General features: G+C 42.4%; 1 protein-coding gene across 9 annotated transcripts in view; it reads right to left on the reverse strand.

Annotated features, from left to right (window-relative positions):
* LOC124146094 (matrix metallopeptidase-21-like) overlaps positions 1 to 26650 on the reverse strand; it is a 140540-nt gene that overhangs the window by 18909 nt on the left and 94981 nt on the right. For 6 of the 9 annotated variants that reach the window (XM_046516177.2, XM_046516176.2, XM_046516173.2 and 3 more), the window contains exon 2: positions 11270 to 11857. In XM_046516177.2, coding sequence (XP_046372133.2) covers positions 11270 to 11437 — 168 coding nt within the window. In that variant the 5' untranslated portion in view covers positions 11438 to 11857. Of the gene's footprint in view, positions 1 to 11269; positions 11858 to 11942; positions 12214 to 13791; positions 13984 to 22519; positions 22642 to 26650 lie in introns of those variants that run through there. The other 3 variants (XM_046516178.2, XM_046516171.2, XM_046516172.2) reach the window with 3 other exon arrangements.

Below are 26650 nucleotides of genomic sequence, written 5' to 3' on the forward strand. Positions count from 1 at the left end.
GCAACCTTGCTGTTTTTTTCTGTTTGAGTTCGTATTTCTGTATATGTGCTCTGCTTCCGTCATGTGAATTAGCAAATTAACACAGGATATGACAGTCAGAGCACAATAGGCATAGCATATGTGCAATATTTCAGCCATTGACGCAGTGGTCTTTACCTGACGAGCTATTCACCACTACAACATCACCTGACCAAAAGGAAATTTTTTTCAGGGTCAGATTCAACATCCAATAGAACTGGTCACGTTTTGTGCAAGTGTAGTCTAAATGTTAGAACATTGTAACTTGTGTAGACTGACATTTAGTCCCAGAAATAAAGTTATCTTATTCATATATCTTCAAAATAAAACTAATAAAATCCAAATGAAGCCCAGAACCTAGAGCTGAGGCAGTCCACACTTGCCAAATTATTCTAGACTTTATTTTTCTTTTCTAGGGTCAAGGTGACAGACTAGACTCCGACTATCATCAGCATGGATTTCGATCAGATAATGATGATACCAGGTGTTCGCGTAGAGGTGAGCGTATGCTGCCCAAAACTCTAAATATATTGATTGATAGCACCGAATTAAAACGTGTTTAATGTAGAACTGAGACGTCATTCGACACACTCTATCGATTACTCTCCGAGATTACCGAGAGAATCCGACCAACAAAGAGGACCTGGTTTGGGTCCACCGCCGTTAAATGTCCACCAAAATAGCAAAACGAGAATACTGGGGCAGGACAGGCGTAATAGCCAAAAACATACCAAAAAATCCATAAAAAGAAGCAACACACAACATGTTTTCCCTGAAGAGCTCTCTCTCTCTCTCTCTTTCTCTGTTTGTATGTCTCTTTCCAACTGTCGATCTGGGTCTGTCTGTCTGTCCATCCCTGATTACGTACGTCTATTTGTCTCTCTCTCTCCTCTGTGTTTACTGTCTGTCTGTCGAACTGTCCATAAGTGACTATGTCCGTCTGTCTGTTTCACTGTATGACTCTCTATATCCATCTCACTGACTTCGTTTGTCTGTATGTCTCTCTCTTTCTCTCTCTCTCTCCCTCTCTCTGTCTCACTGTCCATACGTGACTATGTCCGTCTGTCTGTTTCACTGTATGACTCTGTATATCCATCTCACTGACTTCGTTTGTCTCTCTCTCTCCCTCCCCCTCTCCCCCCCCCCCCCCCCCCCCCCCCCCCCTCCCCTCTCTCTCTCTCCTGATCGTGTATACATAGATCGGACACTGCGGGATGCCGACTGTTTATATATACACTTAGGACTAAAATAATATTGGTGTTGTGCCAGGCCTAGCAGCCGGCGGTAGTTAGCCAATCAGCACAGCACACCCTGTATCCCCTTCACAAAAAACAATATGCAGAAACAAATAGTCAGAACACAGGAACATGTATATATATCTGGTGGTATAAACTAACCTAGACTAAATAGATGCTATTTACAATACAACATATCTCATATAAGATAGTAAACCGCAAAGGGTAAGCTAAATATATCCTCTGTCTATATGTGCTGACGTATATCATCTAGCAATAGCATTATCATATTTAATATTATTAGCAGATAGTATTCTCGTTCACGAGGGTTCACAATTTATAACAGTCAAGACGCACTCTTCAACACAGACGTTGGTTTAGATCACGCCAAAATTATCACAACTTCCTAATTTTAGATATGGTGTTTATTTTCTGTGTTGTACACTTCCTTTATATCATTTGTCTTGTGGATGTAACCTCCCCTCACAATAAACAAAAGGAGACAGGAGTGCGTTATCTGATGCTCTATAGATTAACCCAACAGACGAGACATGTTCACGAGAAGATATCAGCACTGGGCTTCCATAACAGCGGTGCACCTTACACACTGAGATTAGAATCTTATTCTGCGCATGATCACTGCAGTCCCTAAAGTATAGTAACTCGCCCCGAATGAGGATATGCATACAGTCAACATCTGGATACGTTCGTTTGGGAAGGTGGTGAGTGGTTAAAGCGTTCGCTCGTCACGCCAAAAGCCCGGGTTCGATTCCCACAAGCGTACAATGTGTGAAGCCCATTTCTGGTGTCCCCGCCCATCATATTGATGGAACATTGCTAAAAGCGGCGCAAAACCATACTCACTCATTTTTGTTTAAAATCTTATTTCTGTTGTCACCAGATATTTATTACAAACGAGAAAAGTCTAATTTCATGTTTTAATGACATTATTTTTTACTTCCAACGTTGAGTGATTTGTATCCCGTGAAGGCTTGTGAAACTCGATCTTAGATACATGTGAGACTGTAGGTATCTGTCATGTTCACCACTATTTCTGAGGCAGCACTAAGAAACAACGCCCAGTGACGTAGGTATGTGTATGCAGGATACGGTAGGACAGGATACGCTAACCTTTTCGCGAATACCTGGTATCATCACTTTGTTGTGGTGATTAAAAAAACATGCTTATGATGTAAACAGAAACGTACGCTTTAATGATTTCTTAAGATTATGGAAAGGGTCGTTTTCATTTAATATCCTTAAAAGAAAGCGGAATTATTCAAAATGACCCAGAAATCATTCAAAACACATTATTCACAGGCCGCATATATTTTCCATCTCTTACAAAACGTAAGTTTGTGAAGGCAATTAACTATGTCAAAACCAGTAACGGCAATAATAAGAGGCCGTCGGTGTGCTGACGTTGGGCGAGGAAGTCCGCCCGATACCCCGCTGTCACTCCCAACCCGTCTTCCCCCCACTCCCAGAAGTCACCGGGCAATTACTGCAGGCGATTTCCGGTTTGGAAGCCCAAGCAGGTCGGCTGGAGCGGAGGTGGTACTCGAAAGCTCTTGACACTAGTCAATGAATGAATTAATGAATGGAACGTACGGGCGAGCACTTGACTTGCTCAATTGAAATAACACTGAATGAATTGAACAAACTATTTGTGGTGCGTAGATATTATCGGTCGTAAACACGTCACACAATGTTGATATTTCTAGTGCAAGTGAAGGAGAGTTTCTAGGAGCTGCTTCCGTATGCCACTCTAGCCCTGTGGTCAGTCGTACATCCCACAAAAACATATTTCATAATTTCGTAATGTACATTTTTTTACATAATGGCGTCCAAACTACCGCATTCAAACGGATTAAATTGAGTGGTAATGGAGACATTGCGATTCCAATATAATTAAAAGCGACAAAACCCTTTCCATATTCATAAGAAATCGCTGCTGACAGCAGAGTTGATTGTACGATTCCGACTATATCATGAGCATGTGTTCATGAATCATGAGCATGTGTTCATGAATCATGAGCATGTGTTCATGAATCACTATCAAATAGTGATTACAACAGGTGTTCGCGAAAAGGTGAGCGTATCCTGCCCCACCGTTGGCTCCAATTACAAAACACATGCAAAGGCAAGTCAATTGCTCACATAAAAAACAACGGGAATTGCAGAAAAATATTTGATCATGAGAATAATCAAATCATCTTTCAGCACAATGCATCTCTGTCTATAAATACAGGCAATTCGAGATATAACGGAAAAGACATTTTTGATACTATGTAATATAATAGTTATTACATAAATCGTGGAATATCAACATCAATAACCAAAGACACCTCAAGAGAAGAAATGTGTGGCCAAGAGGTAAATGCGTTCGCTCATCCCACCGTAGACATAGGTTCGATTCTAACAAGTCTAACGCCATGGTATTGCTGGAGTATTTACCAAAGCATCTTGAAACACATACTCACACAGAGTTCAATTCGTTACAAACAGAAGATCGCCGAAACAAAAACAAAACCAGAATCATGACGAGACGTGGGTGTACCATGTTTCCAATTATCAAAGAAGCATACATGAGAGTTGGCACGTGGTCTTTCAGCTGATGGTTCTGTTGAGCCATGTTCAAGGGCAGCGGTACATATCAAGCACAGGAACGCGAGCAGCAGCTGGTATTTCCATCATAGTCGTGCCATCCAATTGAAGTCGCCATTGTCGGCCACCAGCAGGGCTAACGCGACATAATATGTATCTGAGCGCTAGAAACACGGATCCTCCGTTGGGTTACATGTTATGATCATGTAGTTTTAAATAGCAGATCTATTAACCTTATGTCGAAAATAGATTAAAATGCCTCCTAATGAAGCATGATGCTGAGTGGAAACAGCCTGTAAAATAGTAAAGTATGCACATTCTTTGGCGTAGCAAGGATCGTGCTCATTTTCGTGGCAAGTAAACGGTGTTACAAACCGCAAAAACAACCTAACTAATGTTCTTAGTAGATTTTTGGCAATCATAAATTTTGCGATTGCGTCATGCTTTCGTCGCTTTTATGGGAGTATGAGAATGAAAAACCTACTAAAGCGGTAATGTATAGAAACCTGTGTGTGTTTATGCTGCTTGTGTCGACAGAAGAAAATATTTTACCCCAAACAAACAGGTAATCCGCAGAAAACTGTGGACAGTCATTCTTTGTTGCGATCTTCAAATAACAAGTCGTTGTTGTTTTAGCAATATTCCTTCCATAACGCGAACGGAACCGATGTTCTTCCCATAGAGGTATTTTCATCTGCATGTTTCATTGTCAAACCATTCTCAAAACTGGTTCCGTGCTCGCGGGCCGCACCAAACTGGTAGACGTCTACAACCAGCATCAGTGGGAGCTTTTTTCATTGTATTTTATTTTTTATTTTAAAATTCTCGTCGTGATCTAAAAGGGTTTCTTTGCCATCTGAAGTTTAATGAGAAAATAATGTGTGAAATGCTGGACTTCCTCATTGATAACATGTTTCCCACATCAGCCTGAAACATGTCACATTAACGAATTTGAACTTAAATCTGAAATATTATTATGAACTTCGAGACCCGTGAAGATTCCGGGGTAGAATAGGTCTTCAGCAACCCATGCTTGCCGTAAAAGGTGACTATGCTTGTCGTAAAAGGCGACTAACGGGATCGGGTGGTCAGGCTCGCTGACTTGATTGAAGCATGTCATCGATCCCAATTGCGTGGATCGATGCTCATGATATTAATCACTGGATTGTCTGGTCCAGACTCGATTATTTACAGACCGCCGTCATATAGCTGGAATATTGCTGAGTGCGGCGTTAAACCAACCAACCAATCTGAAATTCGAACAGTTCTGATGTGAGATTGTATGGCAGGTCTCTCTACCTGGGTAGAATAGGTCTTCAGCAACCCATGCTTCCCGAAAAGGCGACTATGCTTGTCGTGAGAGGCGACTGACGGGATCGGGTGGTCAGGCTCGCTGACTTGGTTGATGCATGTCATCGTATCCCAAGTGGGTGGATCGATGCTCATGATGTCAGTCACTGGATTGTCTGGTCCAGTTTCATGTAGCTGTAATATTGCTGAGTGCGGCGTTACACAACAAACAAACAAGACATCAGCATGAAGGGACTTAGGTGAGGTGAAATGAGGTTTAACGTCGCGTCCAAGATTATTGCACTTATATAGCGACGTGCATGCACGTGTGTGTGTGTTTGTGTGGCTGCTTGCACTAGTCCGGACTGATGACAATTTATAGTGCTAGCTCACTGAGATACCATGCCGCAGTTTAACATTAATACCCCACTCAGACACAGTATACTGTCTCCGAGCCGACCAGTCCTTCTTTTAGCCCCTTAATGCCGAACGCCAGACAGGATAACAACAAGTACCATCTTTTAACGTCTTTTAGTATGACGCGGTCGGGAATCGAACCCCGGACCTTCCGCTCTCCGGGCGGACGCTCTACCACTAGACCACGGAGGCGGTCATGAAGGGACTGAACATTCAAAGAGGAAGTGATGGAGACGGTTCGCGCCAGCCGTGTTCTATGAGTTTCCTGCTATGTTCTGCGCTATTGTCAACATATAAACTCACACACGGCTAACCACAGATTAAACACAAACCCTTGTGTATGTGTGTGTGTTTTCTGCCATGGGGAAGAACCAGTTGAATTTGTAATATGACTTACGGTTGATGTTGCTCGTGGTGTTTGGAGCAAGTGTTCCCTCGCATGAACAGATAGTACATTATACGCAGTTCGGAGGATCATGTTTTTCTTACATTCGCTGAAGAGGTGGGAAAAGAAACCTTACTCCGGATAACGCGTGTTTGAAGCGCTGCCTCGCTCCATTAATTTGCAATACAAACACTCTCCAAGCTCCTCACACGGCAAACGTGAAAGCTGTTCCTCCCTACTGGCTATTTGAACATAGCAGCATGTATGTTGCAGACGAGCAGTAAGAGTGGGGGCAGAAGAGGGGGGGGGGGGGGGGGCGCGCAATACACACAAGTGTTAGCATTTTGCACTTTATCAGTTTACAATCGTATGGACAAAGCTGTCTTCATTGGGGGCACTAGACACCGTACTTTATTAGTTCGGAGAACGTGCCGCGACCGACGTCAATCTATGGTCTGCATGTTCTGTAAACAAGCCGATCGCTATACGAAGCCACATATAGGGGATGAACACCAAGTCAATCAAGCTGTTTATTTGCATGGTACTATTGGAGATGCTACTTCCTCGACTATACTGCTTCCTCGACATATGTCCTCCATGAGACACGAGCGTCGGAATCGGGATTGGGAGAGGGAATCCCGATATCCACTTATACCCCAACATCACCTTCAGCTCGAAATAAAACTCATGTTCCGAGAACAACAAATACAACATATGTGTTCCGTCAAAACACACCTCATATCATACATATTTATGTATGATTCATAATCATATCCCAAATAAGTATATGTAGGTGTAGTACCATTAATAATTCACGCGTGTCTCCGGCATACCGTAGATTACAGGCATACACTCAGCATACTTGAAAATGTGTAATTTTCTACATTTTAATTAAGAAATTTAAAAAGTATCATGTCATGCTCAACACTGTAAAGTATCACTTAAAATACCACAAATTCTGACTGGCATTTCCGAACCTGGGGCATGCGTATATAGAGCAAATGTGGCTCTGCTGTGATGTGTTCTGACGAGTACAGATATAAACCGAGTTTCCCGTGTTATTCAGCCCTGTGTCTATTACTAGTGCAGCCGTAGCATCAGCAGCCTTGCATCCTTCACTCACTGACCCTCAAACGTTCCTGTATCTGATGCTGTGGAGAAACTACACTGCAGTGCTTGCTCCAGATCTAACGTACAAAGTCCTCTTGTAAACTGGAGCCATGGATGCTGAACGCGACTGCTAGCACGGAAAATGTGCATCGAATTCTTGCCCGAGAAGTGTAACACATACAAGATATTCTACCCCGATGACGTCATCGCAGAGTGGCAGGGTGTTATACAAATTTGATATGTCCCAGATGACAAGGAATCAACACTACACAAGCGTATGAACACGATCTGTAATAAACATATAAGAACATATCTAAATATTTACTCAGAGGTATAATGTGATTTTTTACCAATTCAATGTGTAGAAGACTCATTCGGAAACTACACATCAAGTGCATATGTTGAAGATGTAAGACATTTCCCATTCAAACGCAGTATACAAAAACATATCCAAATTGTATCCACGGTTTTGAACATTCGGGCTATTTCAAACAAAACGTGTAAAGGTTGATTAATTTAAAGGATGAAAAGAACGCACGTAAGAAATAGTTCATTTGATATTGATGACGCCTGAAGATGTATATACAGGCATTCAGTCTAGCAGCAGGAAACTGACGGAGGTGTTATTTCAACGTAAATTTTGATATCTATCCTTGTAGTGATGGGGCTCTATATCTGGTCATGTTTTGACACATAAAACTGCATGACCCGTGTTCAGTGTGTTTATTAAACAAACCGTCATTATGAATCACGTGCACTCGTGTATTGACATCTAGGAACACTGGAATAACAACCGCTATCTGTGTGTACGTACATGGCGAGGCTTACTAGATGTCCGTTCAGGAAAGATTTGCACAGTCAACATTATCACAGAGCGTCAATCAACATGGTACCGTCTCGCAGAGTCGGCTCAAGGAACACCTAACTTTCCTTGATGACAAATAGCCAACTTGTGTTTGAATGGTGATAAACATACGAACAAGGATACATCTAGGGCTCCGTTTTTTACACGCGGTGACGCAACATACATCTCACGCTACTCTGACATTCTGAAAACGGCTACAAATGGTCCTTCCACATCAATCGATCGTAGACTATTCATGGGGGTCTAGTCAATGAGTCATCACCATCGAGAGCTGTGTAGCGAACTGGAAGGGGAAGCTGCTCCAAGTCGTGTTGGCAAATATTAAGAAAGGGACAACACTGTAACACAAATTGCCATTTCCCCATAGATTTGCAGAAGCTTTGGAAAGTAACTTCTCTAGAAGCTTTGGATAAAAAGAACCTTCTCCCGTGTAGATCAAGTGCTGACACCGATGCTGTACGAGTGTTGGTTATACAATACATTTTGTGGTTTACGTAAGAATGTTTAAAATGCAGGATACTATAGTGCACGTGTCTACATACATTATGGGGAAGGGTTGTTGTCTACATAGTTTCCCCCGGATAGGCTGCACGTGTGTTTTATATATGTAGTTTAGCCTTGTACATTTATACAGAGTTGGAAAGTTCTTTTACTCTATAAGGTGTACTTGTGGAATGTCTATACGATCCTTGAAATTTAGTTCTATTATTCTATATGATCTACTTCAGATAAGCATTATATTATATTGAAGTACATGTATAGCCTAATTGTATTATATGATCCACATCAGATAAGCATTATGATATATTGAAGTACATGTATAGCCTAATTGTATCATATGATCCACTTCAGATAAGTACTTTATCTTACACTAAAGTTTTGTTTCATTACTCAATATGGTCTACACCAGGAAAGCTTTGTGATATACTGAAGTTTTGCTATATTATTCTATACGATCTATGTCTGTAAGGTCTATAGGATATTCCGAATTTAGTTTCATTCCTCTGTATGGTCTACTTTAGGGAAGCCTATAGGTTATACTGAACTTTAGTTCTATCATTCTATATGATCTATATGAAAAGTCTATACGTTATACAGAAACAGGCCAGAATTCTGTTCTGCTTAAAAACCAATATATCATATAAGACTTGTACAGTATATAGCAGTTCCTTATTATCTTCAAGGCATGTTCTCTGAGTTACATTACAGGTAGGCTCTAACGTCTTATATGGCTGTAAGCTTAAACTAAAGATACCCCCGACGTTGTAGGAAGACCTATTGGAGATAATCTCGAAGTGTCACACTGGAGTAAAGAAGGTGTATGTTATATACTACTCAAAAGAAGTTAAGGATCACCAGATTCTTTCATAATGGTAAAGTAAATCCATCATGACATGAGAGATTAACTATAGTAATATGAAAGAATCAGGAAATCCTTAACTTCTTTTGAGTAGTATACTATAGAGACAAGCTGTATGTGACACTGCATGTAAGATGTATGTGCTATACTACAGGTAAGGTGTGCTTTACAACGGGTAAGGTATATGTGCTTTACTACAGGTAAGGTATATGTGCTAGACTTTGTACGATGCTTATTGTTACTGTAACCAAATACTAATGACAATTCAGTTTGTGTATTCAGAAGGTGAGTTTGGATGTTAACGTTTTCATGTTTTTTTAATGTGTACATGGCACATATGAAACAACGGTATCCAGTGTAAGCGAGGTGCATAGAAGTTCTCATCGAAACTTATGTAATGAAGGTCTGTACCATCTTTCTGACTACCATCCAAATGATTTACAGTAAAGTACGGTTATAACGAACTCAAAGGGACTACTAATTTTAGTTCGTTATAACCGTAGTTCGTTATAAGCATATATACAGCATAACTACAGCAAATAGTCGGGACCAAAAAAGTAAGTTCGTTATATCCGTCAGTTCGTTATAAGCGTGTTCGTTATAACCGTAGTTTACTGTATATAAAGATAAAATACTAGACATAGATAAGGTAGATTTCTGTACCCAACCAAATGACTTTTTAAGGAACAGGTAGATCTCTACCTTTCTACTTGACTTATATAAGGTAGATGTCTACTGAGTAACCTAACGTATAAAAGGTAGATCTCTACACATCTACTTAATTAATCAGGTTATATCTACTCATCTACCCCATTCGTGTAACCGGTGTACTGAGATGGCAACACTGAGCGTCCAACTTAAGTAGGGAAGGTGAAATAGATATCGTCACATCATTCTGAAACGTGTTGGGCAAGTACGGTACATCTTGAAACATAAGCTTATAGCGTTAGTAGGACAATGAAGGCGACCCTGTCGAGGCGGAGACGTACGGTAGGTAATGGTATACATATCCTTATTGTTTTAGTGATGTAAGCTAGATTTCGATAACCAAACCTTGTCGAGTAAAGTACGTAAGGAAGCCTTCAACATATCTACATAAATTGCGTACGGAAAGTAAAGGAAATCGCTACCAGGATTGTAATTTGTAAGCTGAGTAGAAATATATATCTGTCTGCAAGGTAAGAAAAGTTCATCTCAAGATCTCTAAATATAGCGCGTAGGGTAACTAAAGACAAGTAGCTCTCTACATAGTACTGTTAGAAATGAAAGTTGATCTCCAACATTTTAAAGTAAAGTAGATTTCTACCTATCAAATGTAAAGTACGTATAGTATATCTCTATGTATAAATTTAATTATAACGTTAGTAAAGTAATTTCTATCCACAACGTAAAAATCAAATATAGTTGATTTCTATCTACAACTTGCAACATAAATTTCTACCTATACCTTCTAAAGTATGTCAAGTAGATTTCTACCTATAACTTGTAAGGTAAGTAAAATATATTTCCACCTGGAACTTTCCTTTAAGTACAATTTCAACGTATAATTACAATTGATATATATCTAAAAACTGTAGCGTAGATCTTTACCTATAACGTGTAAAGTAACCATATAATAAAGTAGATTTCTACCTTAACTTGTAAGGTAAGTAAAATAGATTTCTACTTTTAGCTTGTAAGTGAGCAAAATATATTTCCACCTATAACTTGTAAGGTACGTAAAAGTATATTGCTAACTGTAATTTAAGTAAGTAAAATAGATAACTCTAAAATAGATACAGTAAACTACGGTTATAACGAACTCAAAGGGACAACTAATTTTAGTTCGTTATAACCGTAGTTCGTTATAAGCATATACAGCATATGTACAGCAAATGGTCGGGACAAAAAAATAAGTTCGTTATATCCGTCAATTCGTTATAAGCGTGTTCGTTATAAACGTAGTTTACTGTAGTGTGGAAGGTAAGTAAGGTAGATCTCACCTCGGCTTCATCTCGACTCGTCACCCTATTCCCAGCCCTAGTTCTCCCTTGCCTGTACTTCAGCTGGTCCCTGTGGTCACGGTGCTGGTAAAACGGCTCTCCTACAATCACTGTACACACAGTCAAAACATGTAGCAACGACAGCAGGTGCGATGTCCCCCTCGGCATTGTATCACGGCTTAACGAGTAATCACTGGATGGCCTGGCCCAAACTTTGTATGGAGGAAAGAAATGACCCCTTTGTCCAAATGGGGACGGACACAAATTAAACACACACAGTAAACATCCACAGAAGTAGCAATTAGATTTGGAAGTTAGAAAACTCTCTTCCAAAGCTCTAGGTGGTGTATATGAAGTAGCGAATGTTGGTGTGACCGGTTCGGACGACGATTGTCCTATGTATTAGGCTGAAAGTCCGAAGACACTATTCCACAGGTTCGACGATGAGGTTCGATAGGCCTGTCTCCCGGCATGTCTCCCAGTTGTAGCTGCGGGACCACTGACTGACTATACCAGGGCTGCGGTGATGGCGTCACTTAATCACTGCCCACTGCTGTATGACGTCCACGACGAACCTCCGGTTGCTTCCTGCAATCAAAATGACTGTATGAGTTAATATGTACATTGACGGCCAGCACAGGCTACAACACGTTGTGAACCGTATGGCACTTACATCCCATGTCCCTCAGCATCAGCAGCTGGTGGAGTAGACTCATTCAGCCTCAGTCCGTCTTGCTGCTTTGTGGAACTGATGGGGGAACGCTACACGTACAGTGGAGGGGAGGGAGGGGGATGAGGGGCAAGCACGTGGGGCATGTTAGCTAGACTAGCTTCTGGAAGCTCCTGGCTGTACTGGCCGAGAAAACCTGGCCGCTGATGGACCCGTATCGGACAGACAGTGAAGATAACGTACATGGATTCCCGCCACCACTGCCACGTGCAGACCGCGCGAGCTGCCGACAGACAGTGACGGATGACCCCACGCTCCGGGGGACGGGATGAGGGCGAGGATTGCAGCAGTATCATCTGCCGCGGTTCTGTAGACGTCTCTACAACAGTTATACGTGAAGTCCCAAAGTTTTGCAACATGTTGCTATCACTGTAAGTGTTAGATTCGTTGTATTATCAACGGAAGAAAATTACAAAAATCAAAAGCCTTTAATCGTTGATTTTTACATTTGGATTATCATTGGTTAAATGTGAGTATTCATATAATTGAACTCTAACATCATTCTCAAAGGAAATCGTAAATCTAATAAATAGTCCGCTTGTCATTGATAACATTTTTGCAATGAAATTTTACAATTCTATACAATTGGTTTCTTTAGTTTTAACGATTCGTCAATCAGTCTAACTTCAGTAATTTGTATGACAATTGGACTGGGTTACCTCACTGCCCCTGACACATAGGATGATAAGATACATGGTATGTGCTTGGTGGTGGAACGGTTATGTAGCGGTGTTCTCGTCGAAACCAATAAAACCGTCCAAAGCCTGTCAACACTGTACACAACAAAGACGCCTCTATTGTCGCTGCAGGGAGCTCTTAGCACGTGTTACGGCATAACCCACGTGCTGTACCTGTCTCAGCCATATGCGTCTGCGCAAATGGAATGGTGTCGCGTGATTCTGTAAGCACCAGTCTATGTAGCGTCTCTGATGTGCCGCAGTCGCAGATCACATGGAAAAACATACACCACATACTGCAGTAAACAGCTCTCGTAAACGTCACATGTATTCACGTACACTATCAAAGCCACGCGAGAATAGTGATGAGACGTTATGCTCTTTGTGACGTTATGACAGCGCATTGAACACCTTCAAAAGCTAGGTGCCCTGGCGGGGGCTATTCAAGCCGCGCCGAAATGGACCCCATGGTTAAACAAGTACACCACCCCTAGATTCAGTGAACCAGATCCACATACATTACTACATTGGGGTGTCTTGGGGACGCGGGGTAGAATGTGTCCCCAGCCCCCCATTTCTGGTCGTTAGAGGTGACCGAATTAGGCACCTGTGAAGATCCTTGTTAGAATAGGTCTTCCGTTACCCATGCTTGCCGTAAAAGGCGTCTATCGTTGTCGTAAGAGGCGACAAACCGATATCGCCTGGTCAGGCTCGCTGACTTGGTTGATGCATGTCATCGTATCCCAATTGAGTGGATGGATGCTCGTGATGTCAATCACTGGATTGTCTGGTCCAGGCTCGATGATTTACAAACCGCCGTCATGTAGCTGGAATACTACTAAGTTCGACGTTAAACAACAAACAAACAAACGTTCAACTGAGAGGCATAATAGTAACAATAACATCGACGTGGCTTCTTCCCGCATAGCAGCGACAGATAAAACACACGCAGTCATAAGTGCCCTTGCTTATTCTACACCACGTAATATGCTAGTCTTCATAATGATGAACATAAAAACAGACGCATGGCGCCAACCAACAGCCATTTGAGCCGTCGGTGACTGGGAGTTGTACCAGCTTTAGAATAACGAAACACATACTACATCAAAACTTACTCGGCCCTCCTCTATTTCATACTGTCGTGTCAGTATGTGTCGTTATCCAAAGCAGCGACCAGTCCTAACATTGAGTAATGATGGCCGACTCTCGTACTGACTAGTGGACAAACTGTTCTCAGTTACATCAGGAGCACCATCCTGTCATCATTTCGACAGCAGTGTACGATACTCAATCGCTGATGTAAACTGTGTCCGTATATGATAATCAAAACATTCAGTATGCAAACGACCTAAATTAACATACGCGCTGAATTCATCTACCTTACCGTGAAGAGTTGAAAGGAAAATAGATGGGTCGTTTGAGAAGATAATATCATCATTTAAATCTCCCAGAGCTCTACAACAGGGTGTACCTGTGTAAGGAGTCAATGTATGCAATTTTATCATTCACCTTGAAGGTGACTATAAAGAGAATCGTTGTTCTGGGGTACGGTGCATGGAAAGAAGAAAGCCTAGTGTTGTCCTGGGTATTTCATACCGAATTCAATCTCCTCCCACTTAACAATAGACTTCATTCTTACGATCAGATGCAAATCGTCGTGGCAGTAATAATCATTCATAAACGCATCAAAAAACTTAATTTGTACAACGACTAGTTTATATATAAAGCCCGCAAGTTCTAACAGAGAGCTCTGTGTTTGAGAAGGACACAATGACGTCTAGGGGGAGCGTAGTTCATCCTATGTACCGCGAGCACACGCTTGTGTTGATGGAGATACACGATATCTTTACTATACTCATGTTGGTGGTCTACCCGTGGAGGGGGTGACGGCACTGATACAAGGAGAGACCCTCGTTCCGGGGGCTCTGCAACTCTCGCCTGTCCCCCATCGCCCTGTATTGAAAGTCACGCAGTGGAAACATTTTATGAGTGGTTCCAACAATACAGCAGATGTGCTCCATTGAGATTTACAGTTTCATTCATGTTTCCAGGATCAGCGGGAACAAATGATCAGATTTAACGAAAGGTTTAGTTGGCATAGAATTCAATTTCGGTTTAGTGATAATAGTAGTTTTAATGTATTAGTTGAACCTTTCTTATTACGTCAAGGTCATGAGAAAAACGAATCTGGCGATATTTGAGTGGGTGAGTTGGGTTTAACGCCGCAATGAATAGTATTTGAGCTATACCTCGACGTGTTAGCTTGATATTGGAGGAGTGAGTGAGTTAGATCTATCGGCGCAAAGAACAGTATTTCAGCTCTATGTCGACGTGTCAGCTCGATGTGGAAGGAGTGAGTGAGCACATTTGACTTATCGGCGCAAAGAACAGTATTTAACCACTATCTCGAGGTTTCAGCTTGATGTGGGAGGAGTGAGTGAGTGAGTTTGGTTTAACGCCGCCGTGAACAGTGTTTCAGCTATATCTCGACGTGTCAGCTTGATATGGGAGGAGTGAGTGAGTGAGTTGGGTTTAACGCCGCATAGAACAGTATTTCAGCTATATCTCGCGTGTCAGCTGGATATGGGAGGAGTGAGTGAGTTAGGTTTTACGCCGCTACATATTCGACGTGTCAGCTTGATGTGGGAGGGAACGGAGTCACCCTGTATTCATACGATTACCATTTTTTTGTTAACGGGATTTGAGTAAGTGAGTGAGTATTGTTTTACACCGCTTTTAGCAATATTCCAGCAATATCACGGCGGGGGACGCCAGAAATAATCTTCACACATTGTACCCACATTGTAAACATTGTTGGGAATCGAACCCGAGCGAACACTTTAACCACTAGACTACCCCACCACCCTTAACGGGATTTGAACTGGTGAGAAACAACACTTGAACTGTCGATACGTGTTAGAGTGAGTGAGTGAGGTTTACGCCTCAGTCAGTATTATCACTCAGAACTTTTAAACCGTTCGAGCTAAACAGGTGGTTGATGGTGTGAGCACAGCCATGGGTACGACGATTCCAGTAGCAAACACGACCAGTCCAAGGCTGGTATTTCTGGTCACCGTGGCGATTATGACCACCCGATCACCTTTATCTACCAGGATCCGCTGGTTGGTAGGACTAGATAAGGATTATTGTGCATCAGCACAACGACCGTACACGTTGATTTCACATCAGCACAACGACCGTACACGTTGATTTCACATCAGCACAACGATCGTACACGTTGATTTCACACCAGCACAACGACAGTACACGTTGATTTCACTGAAGAGCTGAACTGCTTAAAATGCGTAATATGGTCTCATTCACATCTCTACCCCATATTAAACTCACCGCCGTGACAGAAAACTGCTTAAAACGGCGTTAAACCACAGAACACACACTCACTCCTACTTCAACACTGTAAGTAAGTAGTAATGGATATAACGATATAGTTGCCTATGCCTCGGAATGCGTTACGACACAGATAGCCGGGCGCTCCTACTCGGTGGTATATAGGACCACATGGGTAACCCGGCCAGACCCCACAGCTTCAAATAGAAGGCTCAACGCCGTGGCACACCGCATGGGATATACTGCACAGGTGAACTGATGTAATCCCTTCATATGTATGTAAATAAACCAGGATTCTTAGGAGCTATTAATTCACGGGACGTAAACCTTACACGTCTACACGAACACGTGTTTGTCATGAGAACACACCTGTTCACAGCACCCTCAGGTGAGTCATGTGAATTGCTACTTTTATCTTCAACATTCATATTCATATTCATATTCATACAGATTAAGATACAAAGTACAGCAAAGAGGGTTTGGGTGATCCTGGCACAGTCAGGCTGGTTAGGCTCATCATAAGCTCTTTCCCGCTCAACACGTAGCCCAGGCAGCGAATGGGACTTCTCCCAGGAAGCGCTGCCTAGTCGTACCCAACCAGAACTTTTCGGAGAATGTGAACACTGCCCAACACTTCTGCCTTCTGCATTACCAAGATTGTCAGAAGGGCTGTATTCCTGGTAGCAAACCCGGGAACTCTCCCAATGACAGTCAACAGAGAACATTGGGGAGTCGGACAACTTGGTACTTGTGATACAAGAGTGACATTTCGAAAGCGAGGTCCGCATATCTGCCTCGGTTTTTTATTCTTGTCAATCACATTAGTGTCAAAAGAGACAGAAAATTCAATGATTTAAATGGTTTCATTGGATTTATCAAAAAGGACAAGATCAGGCATGTTGGTCTGGTAGTAGTAGTAGTATTTTACTTTGTACTGATTCTAGTTTCGGAGTGTATGTTGAGCTACAGAATTGTATATTTGGGCTCTCTTACTTCTGTCCTTTTACAGATTCAAATTTCGGAGTACACATTGAGCTACAGAATCGTATATTTGGGCTCTCTTACTTCTGTCCTTTTACAGATTCAAATTTCGGAGTACACATTGAGCTACAGAATCGTATACTTCGGCTCTCTTACTTCTGTCCTTTTACAGATTCAAATTTCGGAGTACACATTGAGCTACAGAATCGTATACTTGGGCTCTCTTACTTCTGTCCTTTTACTGAATCAAATTTCGGAGTACACATTGAGCTACAGAATCGTATACTTCGGCTCTCTTACTTCTGTCCTTTTACTGAATCAAATTTCGGAGTACACATTGGGCTACAGAATTGTATATTTGGGCTCTCTTACTTCTGTCCTTTTACAGATTCAAATTTCGGAGTACACATTGAGCTACAGAATTGTATATTTGGGCTCTCTTACTTCTGTCGTTTACTGATTCAAATTTCGGAGTACACATTGAGCTACAGAATCGTATATTTGGGCTCTCTTACTTCATTCATTTTACTGATTATACTTTCGGATACATATTTAGCTACACAGATGTTCATTGTGTTTCCCTGGGCTAGGAATGCGCGAGATGTGTAATCCGATGAGCGTGAACTACAACCTCTCAGATACTGTCAGCGAGGGGTTGACATCACACTGCGAGGGGAGAGCGGAGGAGGAGAGGTCAGTGGGAATGGACAGCATCGTACATCGTGAGGATAAGAAGGGGGTGAGGTACGGTGCGTTCAAGATTATCGCCGGTTTCATAGTACTAGCTCACTGTATTGAGAAGCCATGCCGAAATGGGTACCCCACTCAGACACAGAATACGGAATCCGAGCCGACCAATCCGTGTTTTATTCCCTTAATGTCAAGCGCCAGGCAGGGTAACAACAAGTACCACATTTAAACGTTTTTTGGAATGGCGCGGTCAGGGGATCGAACAGATGACCGATGCTTTGTCCACTCGATTTAACATCATGAGCATCGATTCGAACCTGACCACCCGATCCCATTAGTCGCTTCTTGCGACAAGCTCAGTCGCTTTTTACAGCAAGCATGGGTTGCTGAAGATCTATTCTAACCCGGATCTGGCGCTATAAACATATTACTCACTGACCTAAAACAGAAACCGAGATATATTTCCCCAAAAGATGGCCTTCTACCACCCGGATATCTTTAAACTATATCTATGGCCCTACAAAAAACGTAGACTGAAAGCCAAATTGTTTTTCGTTTAACTTGAGTGACAAATGACACCTCGTACGTAACATGTATGGGCAAGACATCCGTAATGTAAGTACCGCGTGAAGGTCAAGGTCACAAGTGAGAAATACTGAAATTTTGTCACAGGGAACGCAACACGGATGGTGTAATATAGTGAGTGAGTGAGTGTGTGAGGTGGGTTTAACGCCGTTTTGAACAATATTCAAGTTATATCACAGCGTGTCAGCTTAATGTGGCAGGAAAGCCCCTCAAAGTGATGCAGGTCTCAGACGTTTACCACTTTGGTGAAACCCACGAGCACGGAGCGAACCGGGTTTCGGACCCACAATCATAGGTTTCTAGCGTGCCCAAAGGACGCACTCTGCACAGCGAATGGCGGGGCCATTGACGACTGGGCTACTCTTGCCCCGTAGAATAGTAGTGTTCAAATATACACATGCACAAAAGTTAAGCGCCACCATGTTCATAGTCTCTTGATTTCACGTGTGGGAATCAGAAATACGAAATATGATGATGTATGACTGAATTAGGCTTCCATAGTGTCATGAACCCAAATTTGTCCAGATACCACAAGGAAAGCGTGCTTTACGTGTTGCTGCAGTTTCCCTACCCTATAAATAGTGAAAGTCAAGTTTCAGACACGTGGTTGCATTTTGCTCCTGTGTGAGATTCCTCTTCCAATAGAGGTTGAAAATCAGCCATGGTGAGGAGAAAGTTAACGAACGCTGAAAGATGGCAAGTGATAGGCATGAAAAATGCTGGCATGTCATGCAGGGTCATTGCAAGACAAATGGGTCGTCATCACAGTGTTATCACTCGTTTGATTGTCAAACATGGTCAAACCAATGATGTCAATGACAGGCATAGGTATGGTAGGCCAACAAAGACCTCTAACAGAGAGGATAGACGTCTTTTCAGGATAGGCAGACAAAATCCATTTGCCACTTCAACAGATTTAAGACTGCAGTGGATTACCCATCAGAGACTCTCGACGATGACCGTAAGGCGTCGCCTCAGAGCGGCTGGTTATTACGCCAGAAGACCAGTAAAACGTCCTCAACTGACTGAAAGGCACATGCGGCTGATATGGTGTCGTGCCCGTAGTCGATGGAACTTGGCCAACTGGAGAAGGATCCATTGGTCTGACGAGTGTCGAATGCTGCTACGAACTGCAACACTCGTTTTGCACCAAGGAACATCCAGAAGACCTTAGCATGTGGCGGGGGGTCTGTCATGATATGGGGTTGCGTTTCCTTCGGCTGCAAACTTCCGCTGGTGACAATTCGTGGAAACCTGAATGGCCAACAATACCAAGATGCCGTTCTTCGTCCAGTGGTAGTCCCTCATTTTGACAACCATCCTCTTCAGCAAAGACCTGTTTACATGGACGACAATGCTAGACCACACAGATCTCGGGCAGTTTTGGCTTATTTGCGTCAAGAAGCTATTGCCACTCTTCCTTGGACGGCCTGTAGTCCGGATCTTAATCCGATCGAGCATCTCTGGGACATTCTTGGCCGGAAAATCAGACATCGTGATCCCCCAGTTCAAAATCTCGCTGGACTTGAAGCCGCACTTCATGAAGAATGGATCCGTTTGCCTCAGAGAAGCATTCAACGACTTGTAATGAGTATGAGGCGTAGGGTTGAAGCTGTGGTCAATGTCCGTGGATCATACACACGTTACTGACGTTTCTGTCTTGCAATAGACTCTGCACTCCCTAGGGTGTCTATGTGACACCTGATATGGTTTGCTGATATCATGACAGTTACATGACCAAAATAAATTTTCAATGTTTTCTAATCCTTCAATTTCTGGTCTTCGGTAAAATTCCATTCTGCAAATATTCTTTAGGAACACACGATAAACTTGCTTTGGGACAACTTTTGCATCACATGAGGTTTACATATACGGCTTATAACAATCGTACATCTCGTTATAATAGTCATCATTAAGTGCCAAAAGTAACAGGTCACAAAATTGGTGGGCGCTTAACTTTTGTGCATGTGTATAGAACGGGTCTAATGAACATCCACTCCAGGATATAACAGCACCCGATCCTTGCCTGTGGTGTATTGGTTACTTAATATACACAGTTTGCTACGAATCAATTCAAAGTCGTCACACCTGGTGGATATAGGAGTGACTTAACGTGACATTTAGTCAGCTATTCGTGAGTGAGTGAGTGAGTTTGATTTTACGCCGCTTTTAGCAATATTCCAGCAATATCACGGCTGAGGACACCAGAAATGGTCTTCACACATTGTACCCACGTCGGGAATCGAACCCGAGTCTTCGGCGTGACGAGCGAACGCTTTAACCACTAGGCTACCCGATCCCATTCGTCAGTAATACCAGCGTAATTTGGTTTAACGCCGCTTTAAAAGATATTTGAGTTGTGTGTCATCTGGATGTGGAGGTGAGCTCGAGGTGATGCTGGTCTGAGACCTTTGCCACTTTGGTCAAACCCACGAGCACGGCCACGGTACTGACAAACCTAGACATATTATCAGAACGAATCTGGGATTCGAACCCACAATCATAACATCATTAGGTGTCTGCACGCCCGAGCGATGCAGCTCGAAGACATATTGGTGATTGAGTGAGTATTTGTATGCCGAAGTTACTTAACAGAATAGTTTCGGTCTCACTGCGACGGAATATATTTGAGTTCGGGCCAGGGAAACTAATGATCTTATCATGATCAGGTAAAAACGCCGTTGGGGTACACCAAACACAACACAGGTCACGCAGCCGGTCATCAGCTCTTACAAATATAGGGTACTGGGAACCAATTCCGACCCAGAATCCCCTTATTGTAAATATTCCCTTATGTACTGGATAGTAAATGAATGTGAGGCAGGGACGTGCCCTGCTGTAGGCGACGTTTTGAGACAAGGCGCATCAGTTTTGTCACAATACGCGTCTGTTATGTCAAACACCGCGGTAGAAAGAACTACAACCTTTCTCCGAGAGGGATAATCTATTATCAAACACAGGAAGGACTATCTCAGACGCCAGCATGACTCAAAGATGACCTCATCCAGCGTGATGTACAGAAATGTCACACCAACGCATGGTTGTTCCTCATTTGGGGATATATCACTGTACGAAAGCCCGTCTAAGCCCACGAGAGATTACGTGTGATCCCAGCTCCACCAGGAAATGCCATCTGACAAGAGCTATGCCGCAATGCTATGAATCATACAACTAAACATTGCCGGCGTTGACAGAATCTAAGATGGCGACAACTTTCGATAGCAGCAGCTCAGACAAATACCATGTTCCCAATGAATATTTCATAGAGACAAACACTCCCGTCTACAATCAGTGAATGTTGGGTGTTAACTCATTACCCACGCACCAGATAGGTTTGTTTTGTTGTTTAACGCCGCACTCAGCAATATTCCAGCTATATGACGGCGGTCTGCAAATAATCGAATCTGGTCCAAACAATCCAATGCTTGGCGTCATAAGCATCGATTTACGCAATTGGGATTCGGCTGCATGCATCAACTTGTCGAAGGCCAATCCTAACCCTGATCTTCACGGGGTATCGTGTCGGTGGAACTGGATCCAATGCTTGGCGTCATAAGCATCGAATTACGCAATTGGGATTCGGCTGCATGCATCAACTTAGTCCTCGAGCCTCGACAAACGGGTTGTCGAGGGCCAATCCTAACCCTGATCTTTACGGGGTATCGTATCAGTGGAACCGGACGTCCAAAGATGCATAATTGTCACCTTGAGCCTGATGTCAAAGGTCGTATCAAACGTCAAGTCCACTGAAGAAGGACTAACAGGGTAGTTAACTCAGAAGAAGAAAGAGTGAAATTATCCAGAAAACATGTCAGAAAAAAACGTTCGGAAATATAGAAATTAGAATTAGAAACTAGAATTATTTATTACTTTCACACTATCTGCTAAAGGGTAGCAGTAGTCTGCATTCTGTTCTGATAAATACCTTTGACTCTTTTACTGCCATAGCTTCGAATGAAACGACGCTAAAAATAGCCGACCAATCAATTTGCATTCATGTGCGAGAGAAATTGTTCGCGAAGATACTGATAACAGAGGAAACGGTAAGGAAAAATAGTAGAGCGATAATCGAAGATGCACAAAATAGGAGTGAGTGGGCCCCAAACGCCGTAAGACAGTATTTCAATAATCTCATAGCGTATGTTAGATTACTGTTCAAAATGGAACAGGTGGTTTAGCCGTTACAAGTTTGACGAAACCTACACACTCGGGTAAATTAAGAGATAAACAGGACATTACCTTAGTACTTGAGGCGACTATCAATAACGCTGGCAGTTAATAGTGCACTGGCACGGCGAATGTAAAGGCACGTCTTCTCTCTAAGTTAACAACACAGACAGAATATTTATCCAATATAGGTCCAAGTACGAAGAAGTCAACAGGATTCAAGTCTGATTGTAAAGATGACGAAGCGACTCTGAACTGACACTGTGCTCACCTGGGGAAGGCACGGTGACGAACCAGGCCACGTGGAACCCACAGATCAAGCGGGGGCTCGTTAAGAAAGGGGGTATTGTGACATACTTATTACAAAACGTGAAACAAACTTAAACAGGAGCAGGATGCAGGAGTTCCCCCCAGGTGTGAGGCTTTCATCGGTGGAGATTTTAGGACACAAGAAAGGGATAGGCTGTATGTATAACGCATTGAGATCAACGTATGTTATCAACAAGGCAACACTTACTGTATTGTAGACACGTTGCTTCGTCCTCTTGTTAATCGTACATCGGGACACCGTCACGAGGTGTTCAAGGGGAACGTCTTAAATTTCGTAATAAATCATCTAGTCTAGAAGATGATAAAGCCTGTTTCTATAATTAATCTTAATCAGACAAGGATCGCTGTACCTGTTTATACCACGGGAATAGGTGTAGATGTAGATTTGTCATGAAAGGATACAAACTGTGGATCAAAAACACAGCGAAGACCCAGTCGGACATAGTGGCATGCAATCGTATCATCATATGTAAATAAAAAACGAACTGGGATAGAAAAAAAATCTGGCATTGTATACGTGAACACAGATTAAATCTTGCCTCACTTGTAACCAGTGTGTTTTGGCACTAACGTTTACACCATGGCCAAATAAGGACGTTTTGTGGACATCATGGCCACATAAAGACATTTCCATGAAAAGGTTGCTTTTTATACTACAAGCATAATTATGATATTATAATTATACGACATAATTCATATTCACATTCGTAACGCCATTCATTAAAGACAAAACAAATTCCCATCAGTCCAATATTGTTTGGTTTTTTTGTGTGAATTAAGCAGCGGGTGGCCAAGCGGTGAAAGCGTTGCTCGCCACTCCGATATCACGGTTCGATTCCACTCATGGGTACAATGTGTGAAGCCTATCCTGGTGTCATCGGTTAACAGCGGCATATGATTATACATACACTCTCACTCTCTGCACTGACATAATAACAAAACATAATCAAGTCAGTAAAACTTACGCTCGTTTTCAACAATATTATACAGTTACAAGACATTTAGCCGGCTTACAGCCCAAGCTAAGGTAGCCTTGCTCCAAGTCAATACTGAAAGAAAGGTCCATGGATGTGTAGTATTTCTATCCTAATAGGGAAGTCTAGATATGAGGACAGTCTAAGCACTCCAGTCTCTTATAGGGACAACTTGTTCTTATTATTTACATAATCTAAAACTTATGATTTAAACTAATAATTATTGCCTTAGAGACTTGCGCAAGACTAAGCCAAGATGACGTAGGTGGTAGACGCTTAAAAACAAACCCAAGTATCATAATCGGGACGTTCAGCTGATCCTGGCAACACCAAGTGTGTCTTGAATGGCACCAGTATAGACTTTCCGTAGGATGGTAACATAAGTCAATAGACCGCCTCCGTGGTCTAATGGTAGAGCGTCCGCCCGGAGAGCGGAAGGTCAGGGGTTCGACCCCCAGCCGCGTCATACCAAAAGACGTTAAAAGATGGTACTTGTTGTTACCCTGTCTGGCGCTCAGCATTAAGGGGCTAAAACAAGGACTGGTCGGCTCGGAGTCAGTATACGGTGTCTGAGTGGGGTATTCATGTTAAACTGCGGCATGGTATCTCAGTGTGCTAGCACTATAAATCGGCATCAGTCCAGACTAGAACAAGCAGCCACACACACACATATACGTGCATGCACGTCGCTATATAAGTGCAATAATCTTGGACGCGACGTTAAACCCCATTTCACCTCACCATAAGTCAATATGATTAAGCGCAAAGAGCGTGCTTTACCACTATCCCTCTACGTCTGTATCTCTATCTCTGTGTATGCAAGGAATGCGTGACAGAGACAAGGGCGAAGAATCGCCAAGGTCAAAGGTTTCGGAAAACATTTGTTTATATATTATGTAACAAGCATGACTGTAAACAAAAACGAGTCTTCACTTCAACACAGTTTTGTTTTGTTTTGTTTTGTTCAGAGACAGAACTGAAATGTGCGAAAAGGGAACTATTAGCAACGCTGAGTGAATATAAAATTAAATGTCCACAATCTACGTACATGTCCCAACTAGGGTCTTAGAGTTTGGGTCAAAATACAACTTTTATAACACATATTCAGCATGAGTTGATCAGAAGTGTCAACATCATCGTTACGCGGAACCGTTGTGATCAGATAAATGAAAAATTAATATTATATGTTTTGATAATTGTAAGCATGGAATGTACACATACCTTCACACCAGCCGTCATAACCCAACACACGAGGTCTTCCTCGTAAGCAATTTTGACCAGAAAGCTTTGCATTGGTTGTCTGCAGTAATATCCGATGTTTGGACTAAGACAACGCTTATATCGAATGTCCATATAATGAACGTCTCGCGTGTCTGGTGCCAGCAGAGACTGAACGCACCCAAGGCGGATCTGTGTGAGTAACGCGACTCGCGAGTACAGTCTATCTGCTGCCCTGATAACGTTCATAGTAATTACAGTCAACGCCATTTTGGGCCGGGATCTACTAAACGTTTATGCAAATGTGAACCAATCAAACCTGAGAGAAGATAACGTGTTTAGACTAACATCTAGTCTCTGAAATACACATATCGTACAGTGAGTGAGTAAGTGAGTTGGGTTTAACTACGCTTTTAACAGTATTCCAGTTATATCGCGGCGTGTCAGCTTAATGTGGGAGGAAAGCCCGAAGTGATGCAGGTCTCAGACGTTTACCACTTCGGTGAAACCCACGAGCACGGGTATGTAGCTGACAAACCTAGAAACATAATCGGGGCGAACCGGGATTCGAACCCACAATCATAGGTTTCTGGCGTGCCCAAGGGACGCAACTCTGCACAGCGAATCGCGGCGCCTTAGACGACTGGGCCACACGTGCCCCCTTTTGTTATTATGTCAGTGCAGAGAGTGAGAGTGTATGTATAATCATATGCCGCTGTTAACAATACACCACAACCGATGACACCAGGAGAGGCTTCACACATTGTACCCATGAGTGGAATCGAACCGTGCCCCCACATATCGTACAAAAACAGGTATTCAATTATCTTAATAAAAATAATATCAAAAGGAGCCCAGAGAATCTCTTCATTTTCATATACATGATACTGTAGTAATCTAGACTTGCCAAACATTATAGACTTGCATGGGCTGTTTTTTATATATTTGTATCAGGGTCTGTAAGACAGACTAATAACGTGTTGTATGCACAAATAAATTATGTTCAATCAATCTAAACCAATATTATTTATAGAATCCATGGTGTATTATATACACCGTACAGGACAAACCTTAGTTCCTCTTGTGGGCCGATGCTACTTATTTTTATCCTGAATGAATGTTTGATATATGCATACAGAGCAAACCCGGAACACAATAGTCATACTACTATAACATAAGCATTTAACAGTTACATTCATTGAAAATGGTCCATTTTAACAAAATATAGCACATTTTGAAATATACTAACAAACAAAAGAAACGCGATTACCATACATGTTAGTTAATATTAAAGAATTACTCATATTCAGATATTAAATTGGTTCCATGCACAAACGAACATAGTGGTATGTTGTGTGAACCAACGCTCATGAACGCATCACATGTGACGTCATAGATCCATGACTCGAGATGCACCATATGTCTCGTGCAGGATTAGCGTGTAAAGTTTGGAAATCACGTGCAGCATATCGTGATAAGAATACAGACACTCTGTGGTAAAGCTTGACCGACTGTTAGTTTTGTCATTAAGTCAGTGAGTGCGTGAGTATGGTTTTACGCCGCTTTTAGCAATATTCCAGCAATATCACGGCGGGGGGTCACCAGAAATGGGCTTCACACATTGTACCCATGTCGGGAATCGAACCCGGGTCTTCGGCGTGACGAGCGAACGCTTTAACCC

Source organism: Haliotis rufescens, unplaced genomic scaffold, assembly GCF_023055435.1.
Source record: "Haliotis rufescens isolate VD_foot unplaced genomic scaffold, xgHalRufe1.0.p SCAF_12, whole genome shotgun sequence".
NCBI classification, from domain to species: domain Eukaryota; kingdom Metazoa; phylum Mollusca; class Gastropoda; order Lepetellida; family Haliotidae; genus Haliotis; species Haliotis rufescens.